At 37.5% G+C, this 22,807-nt stretch overlaps 1 protein-coding gene across 2 annotated transcripts; it reads right to left on the reverse strand.

Moving 5' to 3' along the window:
* Positions 1 to 17,806: 17,806 nt before the first annotated feature.
* Positions 17,807 to 20,369, reverse strand: LOC145574799 (transcription factor TCP4-like). Of its 2 annotated transcripts, XM_081632660.1 has the most exons (3): positions 20,163 to 20,369; positions 18,229 to 20,070; positions 17,807 to 18,131 (listed from the first exon to the last, which is right to left on the reverse strand). In XM_081632660.1, exon 2 carries the CDS (start codon positions 19,885 to 19,887, stop codon positions 18,277 to 18,279), a length of 1,611 nt encoding a protein of 536 aa, XP_081488786.1. In that variant the 5' UTR covers positions 19,888 to 20,070; positions 20,163 to 20,369; the 3' UTR covers positions 17,807 to 18,131; positions 18,229 to 18,276. The 2 variants fall into 2 exon arrangements, with proteins under 2 accessions (XP_081488786.1, XP_081488785.1); XM_081632659.1 differs by having other exon boundaries at positions 18,229 to 20,369.
* Between the last annotated feature and the right edge of the window lie 2,438 nt (positions 20,370 to 22,807).

Here is a 22,807-nt window from a genome sequence, read left to right on the forward strand (position 1 = left end):
TAATGGCATTGGATTTCTCCCAAATTCGATTTGTTCTAGCACAGATATTATAATTGCTTGACCATCATTATTTTTACCAATAGTAAGAAAATATTGGCTAACCATGCAAAAGAGGAAAGCTCTTCTCCTATAAACATGAAAAGATTCAGAACGTGGTCTATCAAAATAAAAACGTACAAATTCTTTTAAATCAACATTATTACCATGCACTATGTTTTTTAGATCTTTACCCCTAAGGCCAAGGAAACGCTCATAATCTTTGTAATAATACTCACTCACCCTAGGCATTACCACAAGATTTAATGAAGGAAAGCCTAGAATGGCACCAAACTCTTCTGGTAAAGGGAAAATTTCATCATCGCCTAATCTAAAGCAATGAGTATTAGGATCCCAATATTCTAAGGCGGTATGAATGAAGTCTATGTTATGATCTACCCCCCTTTACGCCATAAATACCCCCCATATAGAAAAAATCAAGTTCTTTTCTCTCCTTAGCGGTTAAAGAACGACACCACTCACGAGTGAAATCACAAAAACTCTTCTTCATTAAAGCCATGATTAATTTTTGAGTTAATCTGTTCGAATTATACAGAAATCGTCAGATTTGGGGGCTATTTATAAACAATTTTTGGCAGATTTCAAATTCTGAAAGGATTTGGAAAAATCAATTTGTCGCCAAACGACAAGTTTATCGTGTGGCGACAAGAAATGTCGCGTGGCGACAAATCTGTCGGGTGGCGACAACGCGTCCAAGCCAGCGACAATTACGCGTTATACGAACCGCGTTTTTTCTGACTACGATTTGACTTTGATTTTGCACATTCCACCCCGATATTCAATACCCCTATATACAAATCCATTCCATATTACCTTTTTCTTTTGATTAAATTGAGCTAAGGCTTATTTTTAGTCGAAATCATTTTATTTTTCATTTTTTCTTTTAGGGGAGAAAGTCGGATACCCTCCATTGATAATAAAAATGACGGAAATTTTTACGCAAAAATTAAGTCACAATTGCACACACTCACATGCACATAAAATGAAAAATAAAATGCAAAGATAAAACAGGATTAATATAAAAGTTTGTATATACAATATGTATAATATGTGAGTTATATAATACAACGGACAAAGTCCTATGAAGTCAAATAAATAAATAAGCACAGGTACAAACTATGGTGCCGGAGGCCGTAGATGATGAGGTACGCCCATCATGTCAAAGAACGTTGTAGTCCGGGGTGTATGCCCCTCACCATCTCCTGACCCGCCAGTCGACGGAAACCTCAGCTTAGGGCCAATCCACCCAGGCTCACCAATCGACAACGGCTGAGGTTGCAAGGGTTGCTGCGACGACGAGCCAACCTCGTACATCCCACCACCCATCGAAGTAGTCGATGTCACGCCTCCTTGGTCCGTCAGCCCAACAAAAACATCCCAGGTGAAGAAACCGAGTCCTCAGTTGGAGCAGCCTCAGACCAGCCACCTCGGCCACCATAAGAAGTACGGCGACGCCTTGAGCCAGATCTAGTAGGCTCTCTCCTAGCCTCGGGTCTCGACCGAGTGCGGGGTGAAGAAATAGGCTGTCCCTGCAAAGGTAAATCAAAGCAGATACCAAGTAAAGAATATAATAAAAGGTGATACAAAAGAAAGACAAGAGAGATACCTCCTCAACGTTGTTCCCCCCGACAGGTAGCTCGGTTCCGTAATCTCACGAGCTGGCTACGAAAGGCGTCTATACACCTCGCCATAGCTGTCACCACCTCGCGAGAAAACTGTCAAAGGAATAAAGTCAGTAATAATACAGAACAAATACAAAAGCAAGAAAATAGATAAGCTCACCCGAGTCTGGTGACGAGGAATGGATCGCTCCACAAAACGTTGATCCTCGGGGGCTGGAGGAATCATCTCCTCGATCGGTCCGAACACACCCTGGTAATAGATAGACGTCCTCGGAGGGACGAACTCCCTAGGCCCATCCTGATAAAATAAAATTCAAATGATCAGAGTTCACTTGGGAGCTACCTAAAGAAAAATAAAAAGTAAGCATACCGCTGCCTCCTCAGACAAAACAGGGGTCGGCGCTAGCAAAGGCAGCAAGTCATCCTCGTAACTCTGCTCCAAATGGACATGAGACCGCCAGGGAGTGCCAGGAGACGACCGACTCGCGGAGTCACGCATCAACGCCTCATGAAACATATGTTGAGGCGGGCAAGTGGGGACGACGAAAACATCCGAGGAGTGTTGAATAGCTACTCTCTCGCCAAGATACACTGTAGCGTCATACGTCCCCTAAAAATAACGACGCTCAGTAGTATACCGCGCGGCCAGCGCAGGTATAACCAAATCAGCCCATGGTCGGTATACCACGCTAGGCTCCTACAAAACAGCTATGTAAGATAAAAGCTCTCAAAAGAGTAATACTAAAAAAACAAGTGTTCACGAGAATCTACCGAGAGGATCAGATCTCGAATACGTGCAGTCTCAACCTAACCGATGCGACCTCCCCAACTGGCGCCAACGGGGAACTCGCGAGGTTAAGGTCTCGTCGGCGAAAGCGAGGGGAAGTACTCGTAGAACCAAATCTACACAAATGAGAGAAAGTCAGCAAATGCTTGCGCAAGTCTAGAGCTAATTTCAAAAGGATAGAAATATACCTCTACGACCCTCCAGAAACTAGAAAGTGCGATCTCTCCAGACAAGGCCCTGTGACGGCAGGAACGTCGCAGGCCCAAAAGAAAGTCAGCATAGGCCAAGCTGGCCCAATCATACGTCCCGACCAGGTGAAGGTCGCGAACAGCTCTCAGGTAGTAGAGGAGCACTCGACTACCCTTGTCAGGAGAAAAGGTCCCTGACAGCAAAATAAGAACAAAGATGCGCACCCGCTGCTCGCGAGTGGTCGCATCATCCTCAAAAGCCGCTACTAAGGTGGAACGGCGGATGCACCGGGAACTATGATGTCCCGGCTAAGCCTCAGCACGGGCCCGAATAGCAATCGGACCCAATAACTCCAAAACCATCGGTGAGTAGACAGTAATATCACTGTCAAATGGCAGTGGAGAAGAACGAAACTCCAAACCTGTGATGAGACTAAAGTCGGCAGGAGTGACCGTTATCTCACCCCAGGGAAAGTGAAAAATGTTGGTGGTGTCCCAAAAGAACTCCACCAAAGCTCGGATGACGAGGTTACTCCCATCATAGGAGTTGAGTAGCCCGAAAGAGGGAAGTCAACCCACAGGACTCCCACAACTGTCGCATCGCCTCGTCTCTACTGAAGTACGCTTTGTATAGTGTACCGATGACGTTGTTGCTAGAACCATGACTGCGAGTCCTCCCATTGATGAGCCCGCATCACACCCGCTCAGAAATATGGTGCTCAGGAGAAAAGAAAAGAGTGTGCTCATCCCACTCTTGGAGAGGTCCAAGTCTAGTAGAGGGGTCCTCACCCTCGCCGACAGGCTCGTCCTCCTGGTGTGTGTCCCTCGACTGGGAACTAGAGCCGCGTTGCCTAACCATGCTATATTATGCAAATAATAAAGATTAAGGTTCTATAGTATCTAAGGTTCGCCTAGCCGTATGATACTATGTTCGTAAAAAAATGGAGTACGTAGTACTAAAACAGAGCACAAATTCAATTTAAGCATAATTAGCATTTTCAAGCAACTAAACAATTTCTTGCAATACTATGACAAATATTGTGACAAATTGTACAAGAAGGATTAGTAAAAACACAAAGAACGGATCACATTGTTCTTCACGACCTCAAGAGGTCCAACAATGGTGAATCGCTCATTTCTTCACCAAATTGAGTCAAACAAGTCTCAAAACACTCCCAAGGCAATGCATAAGCATAATCAAGCAAGTTCAAGGCATAAAATTCAACAAAAGAAGCAAATTAAGCAAGAACATGTTCGAATTTTTGGAAAAGTCGCGAACAAAGAATGCATAATTCAGCAAAAACCGATTTAAGTTTGAATAAAACTTACATGGATCGAGAAAATAGATGAAATAAGCTTTGATTTGCAACAAGTTTGAGCGAATTCGGTTGAGAATTGAGCGAGAATGAGAAAGTTGAAGTTTTGAGCAAATGCGAAAAAAACAGAATAGCAGCAGCGGAAAATGAAGAAGAAAGGGAGGGTATTTAAAAAACCCGACCCTGTCGCCAAACGACAAGTTTGTCACGTGGCAACAAAGCCTGTTCCGGCTAGCGTTGGAGCGGCGACAGAGTACAGGGCTCCATAATATGGTTATGTGCACCTCGTGCAGCGGTTTGGGTTCCTTGGTACGCTAGTTAGCCCCTCTAAGCAACTTGACATGATTTAATGATTGGCTCGATTACGATTAAATCAAGTGATCGACCTGGTAAAAAGATCGTCTTAGTTCGCTAAAAGCGCCTGAACATTGGCTCACTACAAAGCCACCGACATAATGGTTCATAAACAGCAAAGGCACCGACATAATGGTTCACAAGAAAGCAAAAGTGTCTACGTACTGGCATAGCGGAAGCAAAGTTCAAGCGAACTATAAAAGATCGACAAGCGTTGGTCTTCGATAATTTTCTTCGGAGTATTATCGCAACAACTGAAGGTGATTTCAAGCAGAGTTATCTTCGATCGTGTTCCCTAAGATGTGGAAAATGGTCACAAAGCGGAAGAGGATCGTTTCAAGCGAAGCAGTCTTCGATAGTGTTCCCTGGCTTGCGAAAGATTATCACAGCGGAAATTGGAGACAGTTACAAGCGTAGCGGTCTTCAGGCGGGATGGCGTTCTCTAGCTTGTGGAAGGTCGTCAAAAAACAAAATGCAACAAATCGGTTACCTCCAGAGACGTGTGCTCGACGGTGCAACATACGCGTTTCTTAACTCTTTTATCTGTTTAACTAACGCTAGTTTGCAGGTATTGGCGTTACTAGAATGATTTGGGATCGCAGAACGTTCTGAATCATTCTCCGTCCCTATTGCTACTTTGACTTTCGTTTTCGAAACTTGCGTGTCTCCAAACTCAATCAAAGTGGGGGCTTCTGTAGACACCCATTTGTGTCTCCCTAAAACCAAACCCAGTGATGAATACCTTTTGCGTCGAATGATAATCGAATAAGGTGAAAGTGTGAAAGGTCAGGTGTTGCGGTTGGTTTTTATTAAAAATTCTTTCTTTCTGTTTTCAAAAACAACTCTATTTTATGAAAACAGCCAATCCAGTTTAGTTTGGTCCATGATATGGGTCCAATAATGTTGTAGTTGGATGGGGCTTGCGAAGAGCTTTCCAACGATATATTATAAGCCCAATTCCGATGAATAATGAGGAAGTTATGGCCAAAATACTAAACAGGGCCCGGTTTGATCTTTACATGCGGCCCGATGATCTAGGGGAGGGCCCAATGTTAATTGTTATTCCTAAAGTTATTAGAATTAATTATAGTCTTCCAGAATTCTCTAGAAGGTTCTCTTTAATCCTAATGGAATTAGAATTAATAATTATATTTTGATAAGTTTTATTTGGAATAAAATATTATTTTATGAAAAATACGATTTCAGTTTTCATACGGACTTTACAAGTCAATTTTGATTGATAAGTGGACTCCGTGTTTGAAATCGCGTAGGAATCCAGGCTGTCGCCAGGCGACAAGGTCGGTTTTGCGGCGACAGAGTGGAGTTTTATTCCTTATCAAATTCTACCTATTTCCGGACTGTTTTCTTATAAATAGGGTCCTGAACCTCTGTTTTTAATCATCCACAATCATCAACAATCGATTCTCATTCTACAATCATCTATTCTCTCTAAGCTCTCATCTCTCTAGCTTTTCACAAACACAATTCCTCATACATTAGTTCTAGACACACCTAGCCGAGTTCGAAGTTGCCTTCGCCTTAGACGTGAAAGGTTTAATTTCTGAGGGTTTGGTCCCTAATCTCTATTTCAATTATTTAATTTGATTGTTTTGTTTAATATTTTCCTTGAAGTTACTAACGCGTGTATTTTGTTATTAGAAAGAGGCACGAGGCATCAAAGTATGTAGTCTTATTGCTCTATTCTTGTAGAAAGCATGTTTAAATTTGTTTAATTTCTAGCATCATGTTAGGATGTTATTATTGCTTTCTAGTATCATGTTTAGGGTGCCTTTACTCTTTTCTAATATCATGTTAGTACCATGTTAGGGCTATAGCTTTGATTTTTATTGTTTAGTGACATGCTAGGGTTTGTTATTAATCTTATTAGTATCATGCCTAGTATCTTGCTATTAATATTATGCTTTAACATGATTATGATTATTATCATGATTGTTATTATTATGATGATTATTATTATGTTGCTTGATGCTTATTTATTGTTATTGCTTGATCACGCCTTTTATGCATGTTTAAAGGGAATTTGTACTTGTAATCACGCTTAATAAGATAATTAATAATCTTGTTTAGGGATAATATGATTATAATTCAAGTGATCGCCAATAATAGTTTTGCTTGTGCATTAAATTCAACCAACATAGATAAACAAGTTTAGGGTTAACCTATTGATTGCATGTTAGTCAGAAAGCGCACATGAATACGAGAAGAATGAAGTAGAGGCCTTTTTAGGGCAGGTTCAATCTCTTTTAGGTTGGATTTGTACCTTCATCCCCGAACCCTATTTGGTTCAAGACCTTTTGGAGTTGACGATCTCCTGGATCGTTAAGGGGTGTAACCTTCACCCTGTGAACGGTTTACAAGTTCCTAAAACTTGGTGGCGACTCTTTTGCTCTAGCTTCCTTCCCTTTGGACGCCACCATGCTTAAGTGTATGATCACAGTGGGGTTCAAGTTTGGGGTTAATGCTTGAAATATTCCCTACACTTAGTGTAATCAGAATGGTCATGAACATCTTGGAGGACCGTGAGCTACCAGCAAAGATGAATGATGCGTTCTCGGTGTTGACTCCTAAGATTGATGTACCTTAACAAGCTAATCGCTTTAGACCCATAGGTTTGTGTAACATAACCTATAAACTAGTCACAAAAGTGATTGCTAATTGCTTCCTTCTCAGATTTCACCTAACTAATGTAGTTTTGTGCCGAATTGTCAAATCATAGATAATATTATCATTGTACAAGATATGCTCCAATCAATGAGATGAAAACAAGGTAAGGTGGGATACATGGTGGTTAAGATAGATATTGAGAAAGCTTACGATCAGCTTTGTTAGTATTTTATTAGAGAATCTCTGTTGGAATTGTAGCTTCCTCAAAATATGATTGAAATTGTGATGTGGTGTATTTCTTCGGCAAAACTGAGCATATTGTGGAATATGTAACGAACAGAAAAATTTAATCCCTCCCATGGAATTCGGCGAGGGGATCCGCTCTTGCCCTGCATTTATGTTATTTGTATGGAGCGATTAGCCCACTTGATTGATAAACAGATACAACAAGGGGCTTGGAAACCTGCTCGTGCTAGTCGTAATAGACCACCAATCTCAAACTTGGCATTCGCGGATGATGAATTGAGTGTTAAACAAGCATCTGTGATGAAAAGATGTATGGATATTTTTTGCAATGTTTCTGGAAGCAAGGTTAGCTTGGAAAAATCACGAATTTATTTCTCCCCGAATACTCACTTTGATGTTCGTAATGGGGTACGTGAAGCTCTAGGGATGGAGTCAATTGATCACTTTGGTACTTATCTAGGCGTATCTACTATCAATGGTAAAATAACCAAGGCTAACTATCAATATTTATTAGATAAGCTAAGGTCAATGGCAAGTTGTTAGGTTGGAAAGCGAAGACCTTATTGATGGCAGGGAGAACCACTTTAGCTTAATCAGCCATCGATGGTTCGCCTACATGGGTCTTCATGCTAAAATCAACCATCAACATTATGAGAGATGTCACTCTTGAGCAAGAAGTGGAAGCTAATTCTTGGAAGGCTATATGAGGTATGCAAGCACCAAAAAGAATCAAGTTCTTTTTCTAGTTAGCTTACCAAAATATATTGATGACCAATGCTACTATATTTCTTCCACATCTCACTAACGATCCTAAATGTTTGGTATGTGGGTATGTAGAAGAAAATATTGATCATATCTTAAGACACTGCCCCACGGCTTGTGTCGTTTGGAAAGCTCTAGGAGCTAAGCTGGATGCTAAGTTTTATCCGCCTAGTCTTCAAGAGTGGATTTTAGAGAATATAAAGTCGAATGGAGTGGTAAACATTGAGGCTTGGGCGCTTGTTTATGAGGTTGCATGTTGGTGGATTTGGAGATGAAGGAACGAGAGAAGCTTTGCTCATGAGGCTAGTACACCTATTGATCAAGCATGTTTTATCATTGCGAGGGTGGGAGAAATTAGAACAGCTTGGGATCACAAAGTAAGGGTTGTTGTCACCAAGCGAAGGAAAATCAAGACTTTTATTAGGTGGGAGTTACCTCCCCACGATTGGGTTTGCTTGAACCCTTACGGAGCATCGAAAGGCAACCCAAGGGATGTAGGGGAAGGTGGTGTTATTCGAAATGATATGGGGGAAGTTCTTACTTTGTTTGTAGCCAATTGTGGGAGAAGCTCCTGTACAAGAACAGAGTTATTGGCGATGATGAAGGGGCTGCTTTGTCTTGGAATGGTGGATACCAGAAGGTGCAGGTATGACTGGATTCTAAGACAGTAGTTCGTATGTTGGTGGACTCACCTCCACTCAACTCTCCATATATTCATATTATCCGAAAGTGTGAATCCTTGATTGTTAAAGATGATTGGGAAGTTACGATCGGTCATTGCTTCAAGGAGGCTAATAGAGTAGCCGATTGGTTGGCGAATTTTGGCATTACTTCGAAGGAAACGTGGTTATTTTTGAAGCGATCCCGAATGATCTTTGAGCCGTTTTACTGGAGGACTTGAGTGGAGTTACTTTGTCTAGGATGGTCTGAGAGAAGACTCATAGACGTTAGTCTATAATAGTAGAGTTTGATTGGTTTTTTAATTTTTTATTTGCTTTTGTTTTTCGTTTATGTTGTTATGTTTCTGTCTTTTCTTTTGCTAGCTTTGTAGTTTCTTTCTATTCTACGGGATTTTCCCTTCGGCTTCACCAAAGAGAGAGAGAGAGATTATTTTATGTTTTAAGTATATAATTGATGTTATAAAGTTTTAAGTAAGGGCGTTTTTGTAATTTCATTTAACAAAAATCACTAAAATGGAAAGATTTGGGAATGTTGCACATAATAGTTAGCTTTTGTTTTGGGTAAATGTTACAAATAACATTTAATGGAGGAAGTATTAAAAATAAGAGAAGCTATTGCGTGCGGATGCCCACACGCAAATTTTCGTGCGGCTTGCTTGGCTGATATGTTTTACTTGTTAACTTATATGTTTCATGTGTTAGCTGATATGTTTCATTTGTTGTCTAATATGATTTTTGTGTTGGCTAATATATTCTTTTTGTTGGCTGATATATATTTTTTTACTTTTTGATAGGGTCCTTTTGTTGGCTAATATTAGACATTATTTGGCTTATATATTTCTTTAGTTGACTGATATATTTATTTTGTTAGCTGATATGTATATTTTAATTGTTGGCTTATATGTTTTATTTTGTTGGTTGATATGTTTATTTTGTTGGCTTACCTGTTGCTTTTGTTTGCTGATTTCATCTTTTTGTTGGCTGATGCGCTTTATTTGTTGGTTGATATGTTCCTTCTGTTGGCTGATTTACTCCTCTTGTTGGATGATATATAACTTTTGTTGGCTGATATATTCCTTTTGTTAGCTGATACGTTTTATTGATGCCTTTAATGGTTAACTGATATAAAATATCAATTGGCTGATATATTACTTGTATTAGTTGATGTACAAAATATATACAGGTACAATATTTTTATTCTCTCTCCTATTTCCCACTCTTCCTCTCTTTCTTTCTCTCTCCTGTTAGCAGATTCACAAAAAATATCAGCCAAGAGCCCAAGATTTCTTTTTCTATCTTCGAATCCTATCACCACCAACACAACCACCACGGCACCACCACACTCTCTCTCCTTCCTGCCGTAGGCCCCACTACAGGTGGACATCGTGCCGTGCCGGGCCACCGCGGGCCGTGCCTCACCGGCCCTTGTGGTGGCTCGTGTCGTGCCGTCTCGTGCCTGCATTTTGGCAGACCGTGCCGTGTCGGGCCACCATTTCGCACACCCCAGCCCACGGCATGGACCATGTGCCTGGCGTGCCGTGCCGAGCCGGTCACCTTGTTGTCCATGTTTTTTATATTTTAAAAAAATATATTTTTTTGAACAATTTTTAAAATGGATACACTATATAAATAATTTTATTAATTTATGTGTATGTTATTTTATTATTATATTATTATTGTTCTTTTTATTATTATAGTTCTTTATTATATATTTATGTTATTTTTATTATTAATTTATTTAAAGCAGCGAATGAGTAGTCATTTTGCACGGGTCGTGTCGTGCTTGGCGTGTCGCATGCCGTGCTTGGTCGTGTCATGTGTCGTGCTCGCGGGCCGTGCTCGCGGGCCAAATTATCGTGTCGCCCGCGCGTTCGTGATGTGCTCGTGCCGAATTTTCGAAATCATGTTCACAGCACGGCCCACTCCTCGGTCATCGTGCTGTGTCGTGCCGCTTGCGTGCTCGTGCCTTGCCATATTCGTGTTGGGCCTGTGCCGCCGGCAGGCTATCCCGGCCCATGCCCATCTCTAGCCCCATCCACCACCAACACAACCACGCACCATCGCACTCTCTCTCCTTCCTGCCACAGCCCCCACCCACCACAAACACAACCACACACCATCGCACTCTCTTCTTCCTGCCGCATCCACGCCGGAGCGATTCGCACCTGGGCGGAGTGCCCAACCACAAAAACAGCAGCAATTCGCACTCGCCTTCACCACCAGCGAACGCCCCCACCACCAGAGAACGCCTCCTCCTCCGCCATAACCTCGCCTCCTCCTCCACCATAACCGAGCAAATCAACTTCGATTTAATAGCAAATCATCTTGGATTAATTATGATTGTCTTATGTAATTGTGAATTTTTTATTTTGATTTTAAATTGAAAAAAGGAGGAGCAGAGGAAAGAGAAATAGAAGGGAAGAGAAGAAGGAGAGAGAAAGAGATGGGAAAAGAAATCAGCTTGCCCGCACAAACATTTGGGTACGGGTGCTCGCACCCAATACTTTGTGTAAAAATGAACATACATTTATTTGTAATGAACATATCTTAAACAATTTACTTTATCTTTATTCGTATATAAATTGTATTCGAACTTGTTTGTTTTTAAAAGAACATTATAATTTAAAATATGAATTTTAGAATTTCAACATATAAATTTTTAAAATAGACATTGAAATTTTAAATATAATCATTACATTATTTTATAATGAACATCAATAAATATGAACATGACACTCCTCGAATTTGAACATTTATATTTTGAAAATGAACATCTATATCTATCTATACTTTGAATATAAACACACAAACCATCAAGCCACATGTAAACTTTATTTTCACTAATGCCATATATCACTTCCTTTAACCTTTTCTTTTTTAAATCCCCTTTCTCATATTATAAAATATTTTTTAAAAAAAAATTTAAAAAAAATATATCTTTAATTTAATACATGAGTAAATGTTGTTTGGTTCACTTCCCCCAACTTAATACATGAGTAAAAAAATATATCTTTAATTTAATACATGAGTAAATTTTTCAAAAAAACATATCTTTAATTTAATACATGAGTAAAAAAAATTTAAAAAAATATATCTTTAAAATTACATTTAATTTTCATCTCTTCTTCTCATTTAAAAACTATTCATTTCCAATAAAACCATATTATTAAAAAATATAAAAAAAAATACCTATAAACAACCCGTGCACGGGCCAGAAGGCTAGTTGAAATTTTAAATATGAACACAACATTATCATATAATGAACATCAATTTTTTAAAGGAGTTTGTCAGACTCGGATAATTCAAAAAGATTTTATAATATAAAATGAACATTTCAACATAGAATATGAACATATAAAATTGGATATTCATGTTCATTTTAATTCATATTCATGTTTATTATACTCGGACTCAGTCAAACTTTGCGAAATGTCCAAGTCCGATCCATCTCCTATTTGAATTCGAATCTATTTTATTGGATTCGGACTCGGATATTTTTAAACAGTTTCAGAATTAGATTTTTTTTTTCCTTCTAATTGGGTCAGATTCATCAAACTTGAAATCTCGGATTAAATTGTCATCCCTAAATCAACATAAAGCATAAAAGCAGGCTTCCAATTGGTAACTACAACTGTGGAAGTGGCACATAGAAGGGGCAACACCATAACACAACAACACAATGGCGTAGACCATATCATTGTGAACCAATTCAAAATTCGTTAACAGAATCGTGATTTTTTTAAAATTTTTGGGTCTAACTTGCCCAATTTTACCTACCTTTTGTACTATAACCCATCCATTTCAATAAACAATTTTTAATGGAAGTCTATAACAAAGTTAACGGATAAAGTGAGGAGAACAAGACCCCACATATTATCCATAAGCAAATTTATTAAAAAAAAAAAAAAAAAAAAAAAAAAAAAAAAAAAAAATTTAAATGCACCATTTTGCACAAAAAAATAAAATAAAATAAAAGATTTTTCGTAAAAGAAAACCCAAAATTAAAATCTTTTTGTTGAAGACAACCTATCCTTCTAATTCACGTAATTAAGCTTTAATTTTTTTCCTAATTACCCATTAATTCTGACTTAGCTATTTTATAATTAAATTAATTTATAAACAAAAATAAAAATAAAAACCGCCATCCCTATAACCACTCCACCAGCCAGCCACCCTAGCAACAGCCCCCCTCCCCCTAACCGAGCCAGCGCCCTGAAGCGTCGGCCGGCCTCTATCACTTTCCCCCTTACCCCCGCTGCAACCCTCCCCCTTCCCTAAACCCTTACCCCGAGTATTCACCTTCCCCCTTAGAAAGGGATGAGAAGATCAACATCGAGTGACGGAGAATTCTCGGAGAGTTCGGCTACGCGGTGGTGACGGCGAGAAAGAGGGGAGAGAGAGAGTGAGTCAAGGAGAGAAAAGGAAGAGGGAGAAGAAGCGTGCCACCCGACAGGAAACACCCATTAATTGCTCGGTGTTAAGGTTTAGGGAGGGAGGAAGGTTGTAGTGGGGTAAGCGGGAAAGGTTGGAAGGTCGGCTGGCAGTCGAGGTGGGTCGCCGAGAGTTGGGGGTTCAAAGCGGCGGCTCGATTGAGGGGAAGGGGCTGCTGCCATGGGAGGGGAAAAAGGAGGGAGTGGCTGGCTGGTGGTGGGGGTGGAGGTTTTTGGGGTTTTTTTTTATTTATAAATTAAGTTAATTAATAAATGATTAAGTGAGAATTAGAGGATAATTAGAAGAAATTAGAGGTTAATTGAGTAATTAGAGGCATTAGGTTGTCTTCAACAAAAAAAAAATTCATAATCGGGTTTTGCTAAAATGTTAAAAATCGGGTTTTCTTTTGCCAAAAAACTTTTAAAAGGTATTTTTCGCAAAATGATGCATTTAAAGTTTTTTTTTTTTTTTTTTTACAAATTTGCCTTATCGATACGAAATCCCACCTTATAAAAAGTTTAGGATGACTCTTATGAATAGTGTGATGTCAATTATACCCTTTAAAATGTGTATTTACATACACACCCTTATTAAAGTGTACAAGTTTTTTTGTAATGAATAGTGTTTGGACAATTATACTATCTAAAATATTAATACTACTTATTTGCTCTCATTAATCTTAGTTGTCTTGGACATTTATACCCCTAAACATAGTTGTTTACATATTTTCTCAACTAAATTTGTAATTTAAAAGGTTAAACGAAAAAGGCTTCTAAATATGACTAGGTATGACACGCGTGCGATGCGCGCCTTAGCTGCCCTAGTATAATCAAGTATCATGGATTTATTCTTTTCATCTAAATAAATCTTACAGTCTTACCATAATTTAATGCAATTATGAAGAAAAACGGAGTATATATCGTAAAATGACATATTAGAAATTCAGAACGTACTTCAGTGGTAGAATTAACTTTTATGAACTAATTGACCCTCTTGTTTCTCAAAAAAAAAAAAAAAAAAAAAAAAAAAATACTAATTGACCCTCTTTCTATGTAAACTTATTTTCATGATCATAATTACTAGCCTAAACTTTATTTTATATCTTATAAAATTGAATTATGGAAGTTTGAACTAACTAATTACAGAACATCTCAAACATTTAACTCTTTTTCACATGTTCATAATTCAACTGAATTATGGAAGTTTGAATATTCCTCAAAATCTGTCCCCCCACGTCTTTATTGAAGTAAGTTTATGATTTGCTATGAAGATATTGTGCTTCTTGTTAGTGGTTGACTTGCAACCATAACATTATTTATGTAGAAAATGTAAATATGACAAAGAAAAAATGATGGGCAAAACAATACAAAAGACTGTCAATTTATATCTCCAAATCCGTTGCCATACTCGCAGATGTGATGCCATTATTCTGGATATATCATGTCTATCTTCTTATTGTTTTCCCAAAGAGATACCTTAGCTTGTGTTTTGTAACAATTTTGCCAAAAAACCTGAACTAAAACGACAATCGACTTGTCGTCTACTTACACATGCTCATTGTGCAGGTTTTACTGGACCACTAGGGACGGTTCACTACTAGGTCATTGATAGGAAACAGGACCTGACCAAAAGAGCAGGTGAGCTAGAGTGGTACTGTTGGCCCCGGCTTGTCCAAGCCACACTGCACTTCATTGGTGTATTTTGGTGGAAGAGCCCTTTGGCTTGCTAGAGCAAAGTCTGAGATTCCATATACCCACAAATTGCTTGAACTGACTTGTTTGGTGGTTTGGCTCAGGCCTGGGAGGTCCACGAACTAGCTATTTAAGTTGGTTTGAACACAAGTTTAGACCTATAGGGTTGGGTCAACCCAGCTCACTTATCATTTCTAATTTTAACAATGTCCTAAAATTCTCAATGATAAGGGCAACTTCACTTAAACCAGACACTGTTGGTTCTACTGCTACAGCCTCTACTTCACCAGAAAAGTTCATTTCAAACATTGGGACTAATATAGTATGTTGGACCAGAGAGGGAGGGACATTTGAGTATGTCATTGCCAAATTTGTTGCCCGCCAAATGTAACCTGCCCCAACTAAAGACGACAGACTTTGAGGCCCCGGTATCAATTAGGCAATAATCATAAGCCAACTATACATTTCGGAAAGTGATCAAAGGCTGAGGGAGCCTTGTTCAGATTCCTCAGTTCCAAACCCCCCCTTCTGACCTTAAAATCCAAAGGTACCGTGTCTGAATCTAGCAATCTGCATTTCTCGACAATCATTGACAAAGAAGTATTCGGTTGGACCTAAGCTAGATATCAAACCTAGATTTTCTTTCCAATATCAAAAATAATCCAAAAGTACCGGGAATTGTCTGCACATGTCTTACCACTTGAGCTCCTCGGGATTCCAGAACATTATTCATAACTCAATAATGTACAGTTGAATCTGATTAAATTACAAATCTTGAACTTAATTAACTTAAATCAAGGTGGATATCAACTAGCTTAGCATATTTTGGGCAGGTTTGGGAAGATTTTACTTTCCCAACATTCAGCCCCTTGGGTTTTTTTTTTTTTTTTTTTTTTGGCGGCAACAAGTCACCAATTACAGCCTTCATCAAATATTGGCATCCTTGTCTCACACTAAACCAGCCCAATACAGACATAAACTCAAGTTTAGCTTTAGCTGTATCTAAGACCTCGCTATAAAACCCGACAAAATTAAAATTTTCAAGGCTCCATAGGAACCAAAAATAAAGATTCAAATCCAACTTTATAGCTAAAATAAAACAGATGAAAATGAAGTTATTTAAAAATAGCAAGTTGTATGACAGCAAATGCTCTCTCATATTAGAACAATTTGATACCCTTATCTAACTTCAATCAATGTTAAGAGAAAAAAACATCATGTACTATCCAACTCACCAGCAATCAAACTACTAAACCCCACATGTAATATTATTATTTCGCAGAGGGGCCCTATCAATAACCCTACAAAAGATATTAAATCACTACTTTCTTCAATAATATCCTGGAATTATACAAATGTAACTTTCCCTCTTGAAAATGAAAACATATGAACCTCCCATCATTTTTGTACTGATGAATTTGTAAAATTTCTGAAAGGTTCTTCTCAACTGTCCACCTCACTAACTCAAATAATTTGAAGGTATCTTCTTATACAGTATTTAAATTTTAAAATACGAAAAAACTAATAATATAAAAGATATGATATATATTAAGATGAATAATTGCTCAGAAAAAATTTATAGTCTGTTCTGCCTCCTGAGTTGTAGCCATCAACCAACCATAAATAAGTACCAACAACCATCTAGTATGTGTCCCCATCCCAATATGAACCCAAGAGATTTATTGTATTTTTATTTTATTTTTTGAATTTTAGTTTTTTTTGAAAGAAAGTAGGGGAAAAAAAAAAGACAATTAAAATAAATGAAAGAAAGAAAAGGATGTTAAAAAGTTTCCAGCTAGACATAAAAAATAAAAAAAATAAAAATAAATTTACTAGACATTGACATCACAGGGTAGGGGGACCATAAGAAGCATCATGCAATATTGGTACCCCATCTAGTTTGTTCTTTCATTATAGTCTTATAGAGCAATGTGTGTAATTGTGTTCATCTCGTTACATTTCATCTTTCATGTTTTCTTGTTTCTGTAGGTGTGCTCAGACTCTTCTATGCCATCAAATTATATAGTCAATTTTTGTACAATCTTAGACCAGATTCTTCCTCCAACCCACCTGACCCAACAAACAATAGCATCAAGGAATAGGGACACAAATCTAACTTTCTAATTTTGAAAGGTTATCAAACTTGAGGAAACAATTATTAGGTTGATGAATTTTCCATCGAACGGCTAGGGTTTGAAATAGTTTCTTGAGAAGCTATGTTACTCCAACTCTTCGTCTTACCTTTAATACCAAAAACATTTTTTCCAAAATTAACCATATTTTATACTTAGATACATACCCATGTTTGATATGACTACCCGAGTATAGTTGAGAAGCATTTGAGTGAACTCAATGCAGCATTTACAAATTTGTTTCTAGTACCCCACTTCCACTTGCATTTGCCTTTGCTTAGATGGAAATATGAAATACATGGCCCTATCTCATTTATGAGTTGTTTATATACTAAAGAGGCGATAAAGCAAAGGTGGTAAATGTTACTACAAAATCAGAATTTTGTACAGAATGAAGAAACTTTCTAAATTTTTCCTAGCAGTGAAAACTAAAAGGAGGTGGTGGAAGCAAAAAAAAGATGGAGTAACTAGCTGCATATTGTTACCATTCTCAAAAGGGACTTACAATGCTCATGAGCTGGGAAAAATACAAGCAACGACAGATGTAAAAAAGATCAACTACTCTTTCGATTCTTTTTATGTTCGTTATGGGGAAGCTGGTTGAAGTATGACAAGTCCTTATATGAGGGCAGTAAAGCAACAAAGATAATGGCAAAGTAAATCTCTTTCAATCACATGAAAGATTGACTCCTTGAAAATGTAGAGCATACTCAAGGCCCCAACCTTTGTATGTGCCTCTTTCAATGGAAATTGAGAAAGCAACCTCTCAGATTTAGTACGTAACGAGATAAAAGACAGGAAATTCATTTGATATTGCACATTTTAAGACAGCATCTATTGTACTAGTAACAATTTTGAACAGGAATGCATGAAAAGCAATAGAAATTTAAAGATGGAAAGTCATAAAGCGGCACATAAAAGGAAGGCATCATATAGTAGCATAAAGCAAAATACTCGCAAATACAGCAGAGTTTCAGCAAAGTTGAGCTCAACAAGCTCACCAAAACATAATTGAGAGCTTGAACATAAAAGCAACAATAGCATAGTAACTAATTGATAAGAAATTTAACTTCACGAAAAAGAAAAAACCTGAAATTATTTCTCTCAGATTTAATCTTCCCGAATATTTAAAGCCATTGAATTCAAAGTAACTGAAAACTCCCCCATTCTTTCTACTGAATTCTTGTCTTCATCATAATCTCTCAGTTGGTTTGTGAAACATATGTAATCATATAATTCCCTGTAAGACCAAAACAGATTGAAAAAATAAATACTGTAACCCATAATTTAATCAGAAATGCAGAAAGCTTAACAAAGTTGTGTAATGGAAGTATCACCTTTAGAGACTGAAACAGGTTAAGGGGGAGTGTTCAAAGTTTCTTAAATCAATGGCGAGAACCGGAGGAAGCAGAGGACGGCCTATTAGGATCGCCGTCATGTTCCTCCTCACCCTGAATCCGAGCAGGAATGTGGAACCCAGGAAACCCACCTGAAGTAAAACCAAGGCCTGATAAGGCTTGTGGGTGGACTGCAATAGCTTGATGATGTTGATTGTGATGTTCACTTGAGCTAGCAATTGAAAAAGATGGGTCACTAATCCATGCGCGGATAGAAGGTGTGTTACTGGACTGAAGGGGTCCCCTCTGAGAATAAAATTGGCTGTGCTGGCCACCACCAAACAATGGATGCAACAATGGTGGGGGCTGATTAAAGATAAATCCGCCCCCGCCACTGCCACTGCCACTACCGAGATTGTGGTGCTCGGTACCGGTGTGCTGGGTGTTCCAGCCAAGCATCAGCCTATGGAGCCGTCCCAATTCCGGGTTTGATTGATGTTGGTTATCAGCCCAACCCGTATTCGGGTTTTCAAACCCAATTGGGACAGCTCCTGGGAACAATGTATGCTGCTGCTCATCATGAGCATGAGCAGCAGCAGCGCTGTGGTGATGTGAATGTGGGTGCATTAGTATAGGATCCTGAAATGACTGCAAAGACAATTTTAAGTCTTGACTCTGCCTACTACTACTACCACCACCACCATCATTACCACCACCACTCCTTTGCATCAAACCACCATGAGAATAATCCTGAAACTGCATCGGAGACGCTGATGCCGAACTCGTTTGTGGGTGCCCTGCATTGCCCCCACCCATAGGAAAGAAAGACTTGATAGTATCAGCAATGGCATCAGAATCCAATGAAGGCGGTAACAAACTAGAATTTGAACAATTAGCATTGTTGTATAACTGTTGTTGTTCCTCACCACCATACATCCCCTCTGCACTTCCTGCTTCCTTCTCCTCAGCTAATTCCACCACCCCATCTCCTGCAGAGCTCTTACCACGCCGCCTATTCGAGCTTAAAACATTCATATTAGTAGGACTCCAAGCAGGCAATTGATCAAGCTCATCAATGGCAGTCTTAGCCTTGTTAATCAACCAATCAACAGCCTTACTAGGACGGTCATACCCAAGCCTGTCCTGAACATCATAGAACTGTATAGCAGTATGAGCTGAAAGCCGAACTCTCCTGTCTCTCGGTCCTTTAGCAGTACAGACCTTGCTATGCCGGTCCTTTCGCCCCGTGGCTCGAACAATGTGACCCCCTTGAACCTCAACTATCTCCCCTATACCAGCCTTTCTCAGTGCTGACCTAGTGGAAACCTGCTGCTGCTGTTGTTGCTGCTGCTGCTGCTCAAATGAAGAATCTCCCATTGCGGCCTTTTGTCGAACATGTTGTGTGCCAACCGCAGCCGAAGGCGAAGAAGACGGAATATAAGAGCGTTTCTTAATGGGTTGATGGGGTGGTGAAATGGGTACCAAATTCTGGGGTTCCAGCTGAGAATAAACCTCTCTAACTTGAGATTGCTGCAAGTAGAATTGCTGATTATTAAAGGGTGGTGGATGTTCTTGCTGATGAAATTGGTGATTCGTTGTTGTTGGTGGTGGAAATGGAGGTGTTGGGGTTTGTTCTTCCTCTCTTTCTCTCCTCCTCATCTACATTTCTGAGGTTTTCATGGCGGAATTAATGGTGGTTTTAGCAGAAATGGGGATACTTTCCAACAGCTGTAAAACCCAAAAGCCCCTTCCATTCAATTCCACCATTTCCAATAATCTCAACTTGTAAACAACAAATTCAAAGCATATCCACCAAAAATTAACTCTAACCCATTTCAAAATCTGCAGAAAAATGGCAGAAAATTAAAACCCAGGAAGCAGCAGAAGCAAGAAGAAGAAGCAGAGGCTATGAATCAAAGATTCAAAGTAAGTACCTTGAAAAAAGGGGACGAAAGTGAGAAACTTTGGTAGAAATGAAAGGGTTTTTGTTTTTGGTTTTTGGGTGGAATTTAGTTTCACAGTTTTGGGGGGAGAGTAAGAAAGAAAGGAAGATGGGGATTGTAATGGAACAGTAAAACAGGAGAGAGAAAGAGAGAGAGTGTGTGTGTTTTTTTTTTTGTGGGGGAGAGAAGGGTGTCAAGTTGGTCCGAACTACCTTTTGATTAGTTCAGTATCACCGTCGGTTTTCAGTTTTTGGTTTTAGACTCCCTCCGTTTTTCTAAGCGTAATAGTTTGACTTTCGTAATAATAATTCTTTTACTCGTATGTACCATACAGTAACTCCATATTATGATATTATGTATTAAAAAAATTATTAGATTAATCAAGAGATATATTTTGATAATATTAAATTATACTTTTTCTGTTTATTTTTGGTTATTACACTTTCCTATTTTAGAAATTGTTAATTAGTTGCAACACTTTCTATTTTTTACATTTCTTTCTCTCCATCTCTCTCCTACCCACATGGACTCCTCTTATTTTTTTCTATATCTCTCACCTCTTAAAATTTTATATAGGAAATCGTAAAAGTAAAAGTGTAGCAACTAAAAAACGGAGGAAGTACAATATTTTATACTCCGTACTATTTTGTCATTAAAGTAATTACTCCCTCCATTTTTAAATACTTGTTCCACTTTTCTTTTTTGGCTATTTTTAAATAGTTGCTCCATTTTTTTATTTAGAAAGTTTTTACAATATTTAATTTATTTCTCTCAACTAGTGAACCTAACATAAATCATATTTTATTAATTTCATATTATTTCTCCTCCAATTCTCTCAACCATTTTTACTTTTTACAATTTTTTATTCTTCTGTCTACCCTTTACCTCCATTTTTTATTACTTTCTCCTCTTTCTCCTAAAATTCCGCGTACAGAGAAATGAAGCAAGTATTTAAAAACAGAGGGAGTAATAATCAAAGTTGTGTCTCGACAATTATGTTGGTGAAGATGTTGCTTTTTAAAAAAAAAAATAGAGGGAGTATTCCACGGTTGTATGAGGAAGCATTAAATAAGCTACTTCCTTCATTCCAAATTGAATGACATTTTCTATTATCACGTTTGTCAATACAAAAATTCAAACAAAGATATTCTTAATTAAACTATTGTGAAAAATACTATAAATTGAATTTTAATTAAATACACATTAAAACGAATCTAATAATAATCCATATGGCTATTTTTATAAATTTATAAATCACAAATGTTAGTCAAAGCAAAGTTTATAAATATTATCAAAAGTCAAAACATGTCATCTTATTTGAAATGGATGACATATTTTAAAGAGTAACTTATTATACTTTTGTTGTCATTTTTTATGTTCCCCTGTCATTTACTACATACATACGTAATGAAATTTAAAAAGTTTTGACTTAGTGTAACTTATAGATATAAAAATAAAAAAATAATAAAAAATAAATAATAATAAAACATATTTCTATAGCGATTTTTATTATAGTCTTTACATTTTGCGATGTATGACCAATTTTTATCCGAACTTGTATTTTTTTATGAATTTTTGTTGACTTAGGCCATGTTTACTTCACCTCAAAAAAAAATATTCAATAAAAATAATTTTAGTTAAGTAAAAAAGAGTTCAGTTTAATAAACATCAGTAACTTTAAAAAAGAACTATAATACAAAATCAGTAAAAAATTATAATTTTAATTTAATAAAAATAATTTTAATTCAGCAAATAAAAAGTGAAGTGAACCAGACTTTATTTAGTCTCAACTTTTCTTGTCTAAACTTTATTATTTTCATAAAATAGTTAAGCATAACACACTATAAATCATATTTGCTCTGGTTTTTTTTTTTTTTTTTATATTTGCAATAAGTTAAACGACATATTTACCTATGCATAATTCTAACCATTAATACATTAATTATACAAGCTAAGAAACACATGTAATGCGTGTGTGTGCAATATAAGAAACATATTAAGCTCTAATTTCCTACTTATTCTAATTTTAAAAAATATTGGTGGGTGTAAATTTAAAGTGATTGATAAAAAGCATTAATATTTTTTCTAATTACTTTTTAATTAAAAAACAATTAATGTAAATAGAGTAGTTAAAAAAAGGGTAGATAAATACTCCTTGTATTATGCTATGATGGTAGTTTTGTTTTTTTTTTCTTTTTTAAAGATTAATAGGAATGGTAGTTTTTTTTTTTAAAAAAAAAAGAAAAATGTTGATAAAAGGGTAATCTAGGAAAATCTATAACTCTAAAACCCTCTTCTCTTTATATATTCACAAAGTTTTATATATGGCTCGCTGCACGGTATGGCCAGTCATTATAAGGGTAACTTCGTTAATGTAATAGAGGTTACTTCATTGACCGACCTAATGAACTCTGAAATCAGTCAAACTAGTTGTATTGGTTAGCTAACGTCCTGGCTTTTCCAAAAACATATTATATCATATAACTAATATATAAAGCTAAACTTTTAGCCAGGGCATGAGACAGCGACATTTGGCATTCCAATTTTTCGCCAAGTGTCGCGCTACGTTGGATAGATTTAGATAGACTACATAGGATAAAAATGTTAGTTTGATTTAAAATTTTATTTTCAATCAA

The sequence above is a fragment of the Chenopodium album genome, chromosome 13 (genome assembly GCF_948465745.1).
Source record: "Chenopodium album chromosome 13, dcCheAlbu1.1, whole genome shotgun sequence".
Taxonomy (NCBI): Eukaryota; Viridiplantae; Streptophyta; class Magnoliopsida; order Caryophyllales; family Amaranthaceae; genus Chenopodium; species Chenopodium album.

What these genes read in the sequence shown, in the direction of transcription:
- LOC145574799 (XM_081632660.1), bottom strand. Translation starts at nt 19,887, where the DNA reads ATGAGGAGGAGAGAAAGAGAGGAAGAACAAACCCCAACACCTCCATTT.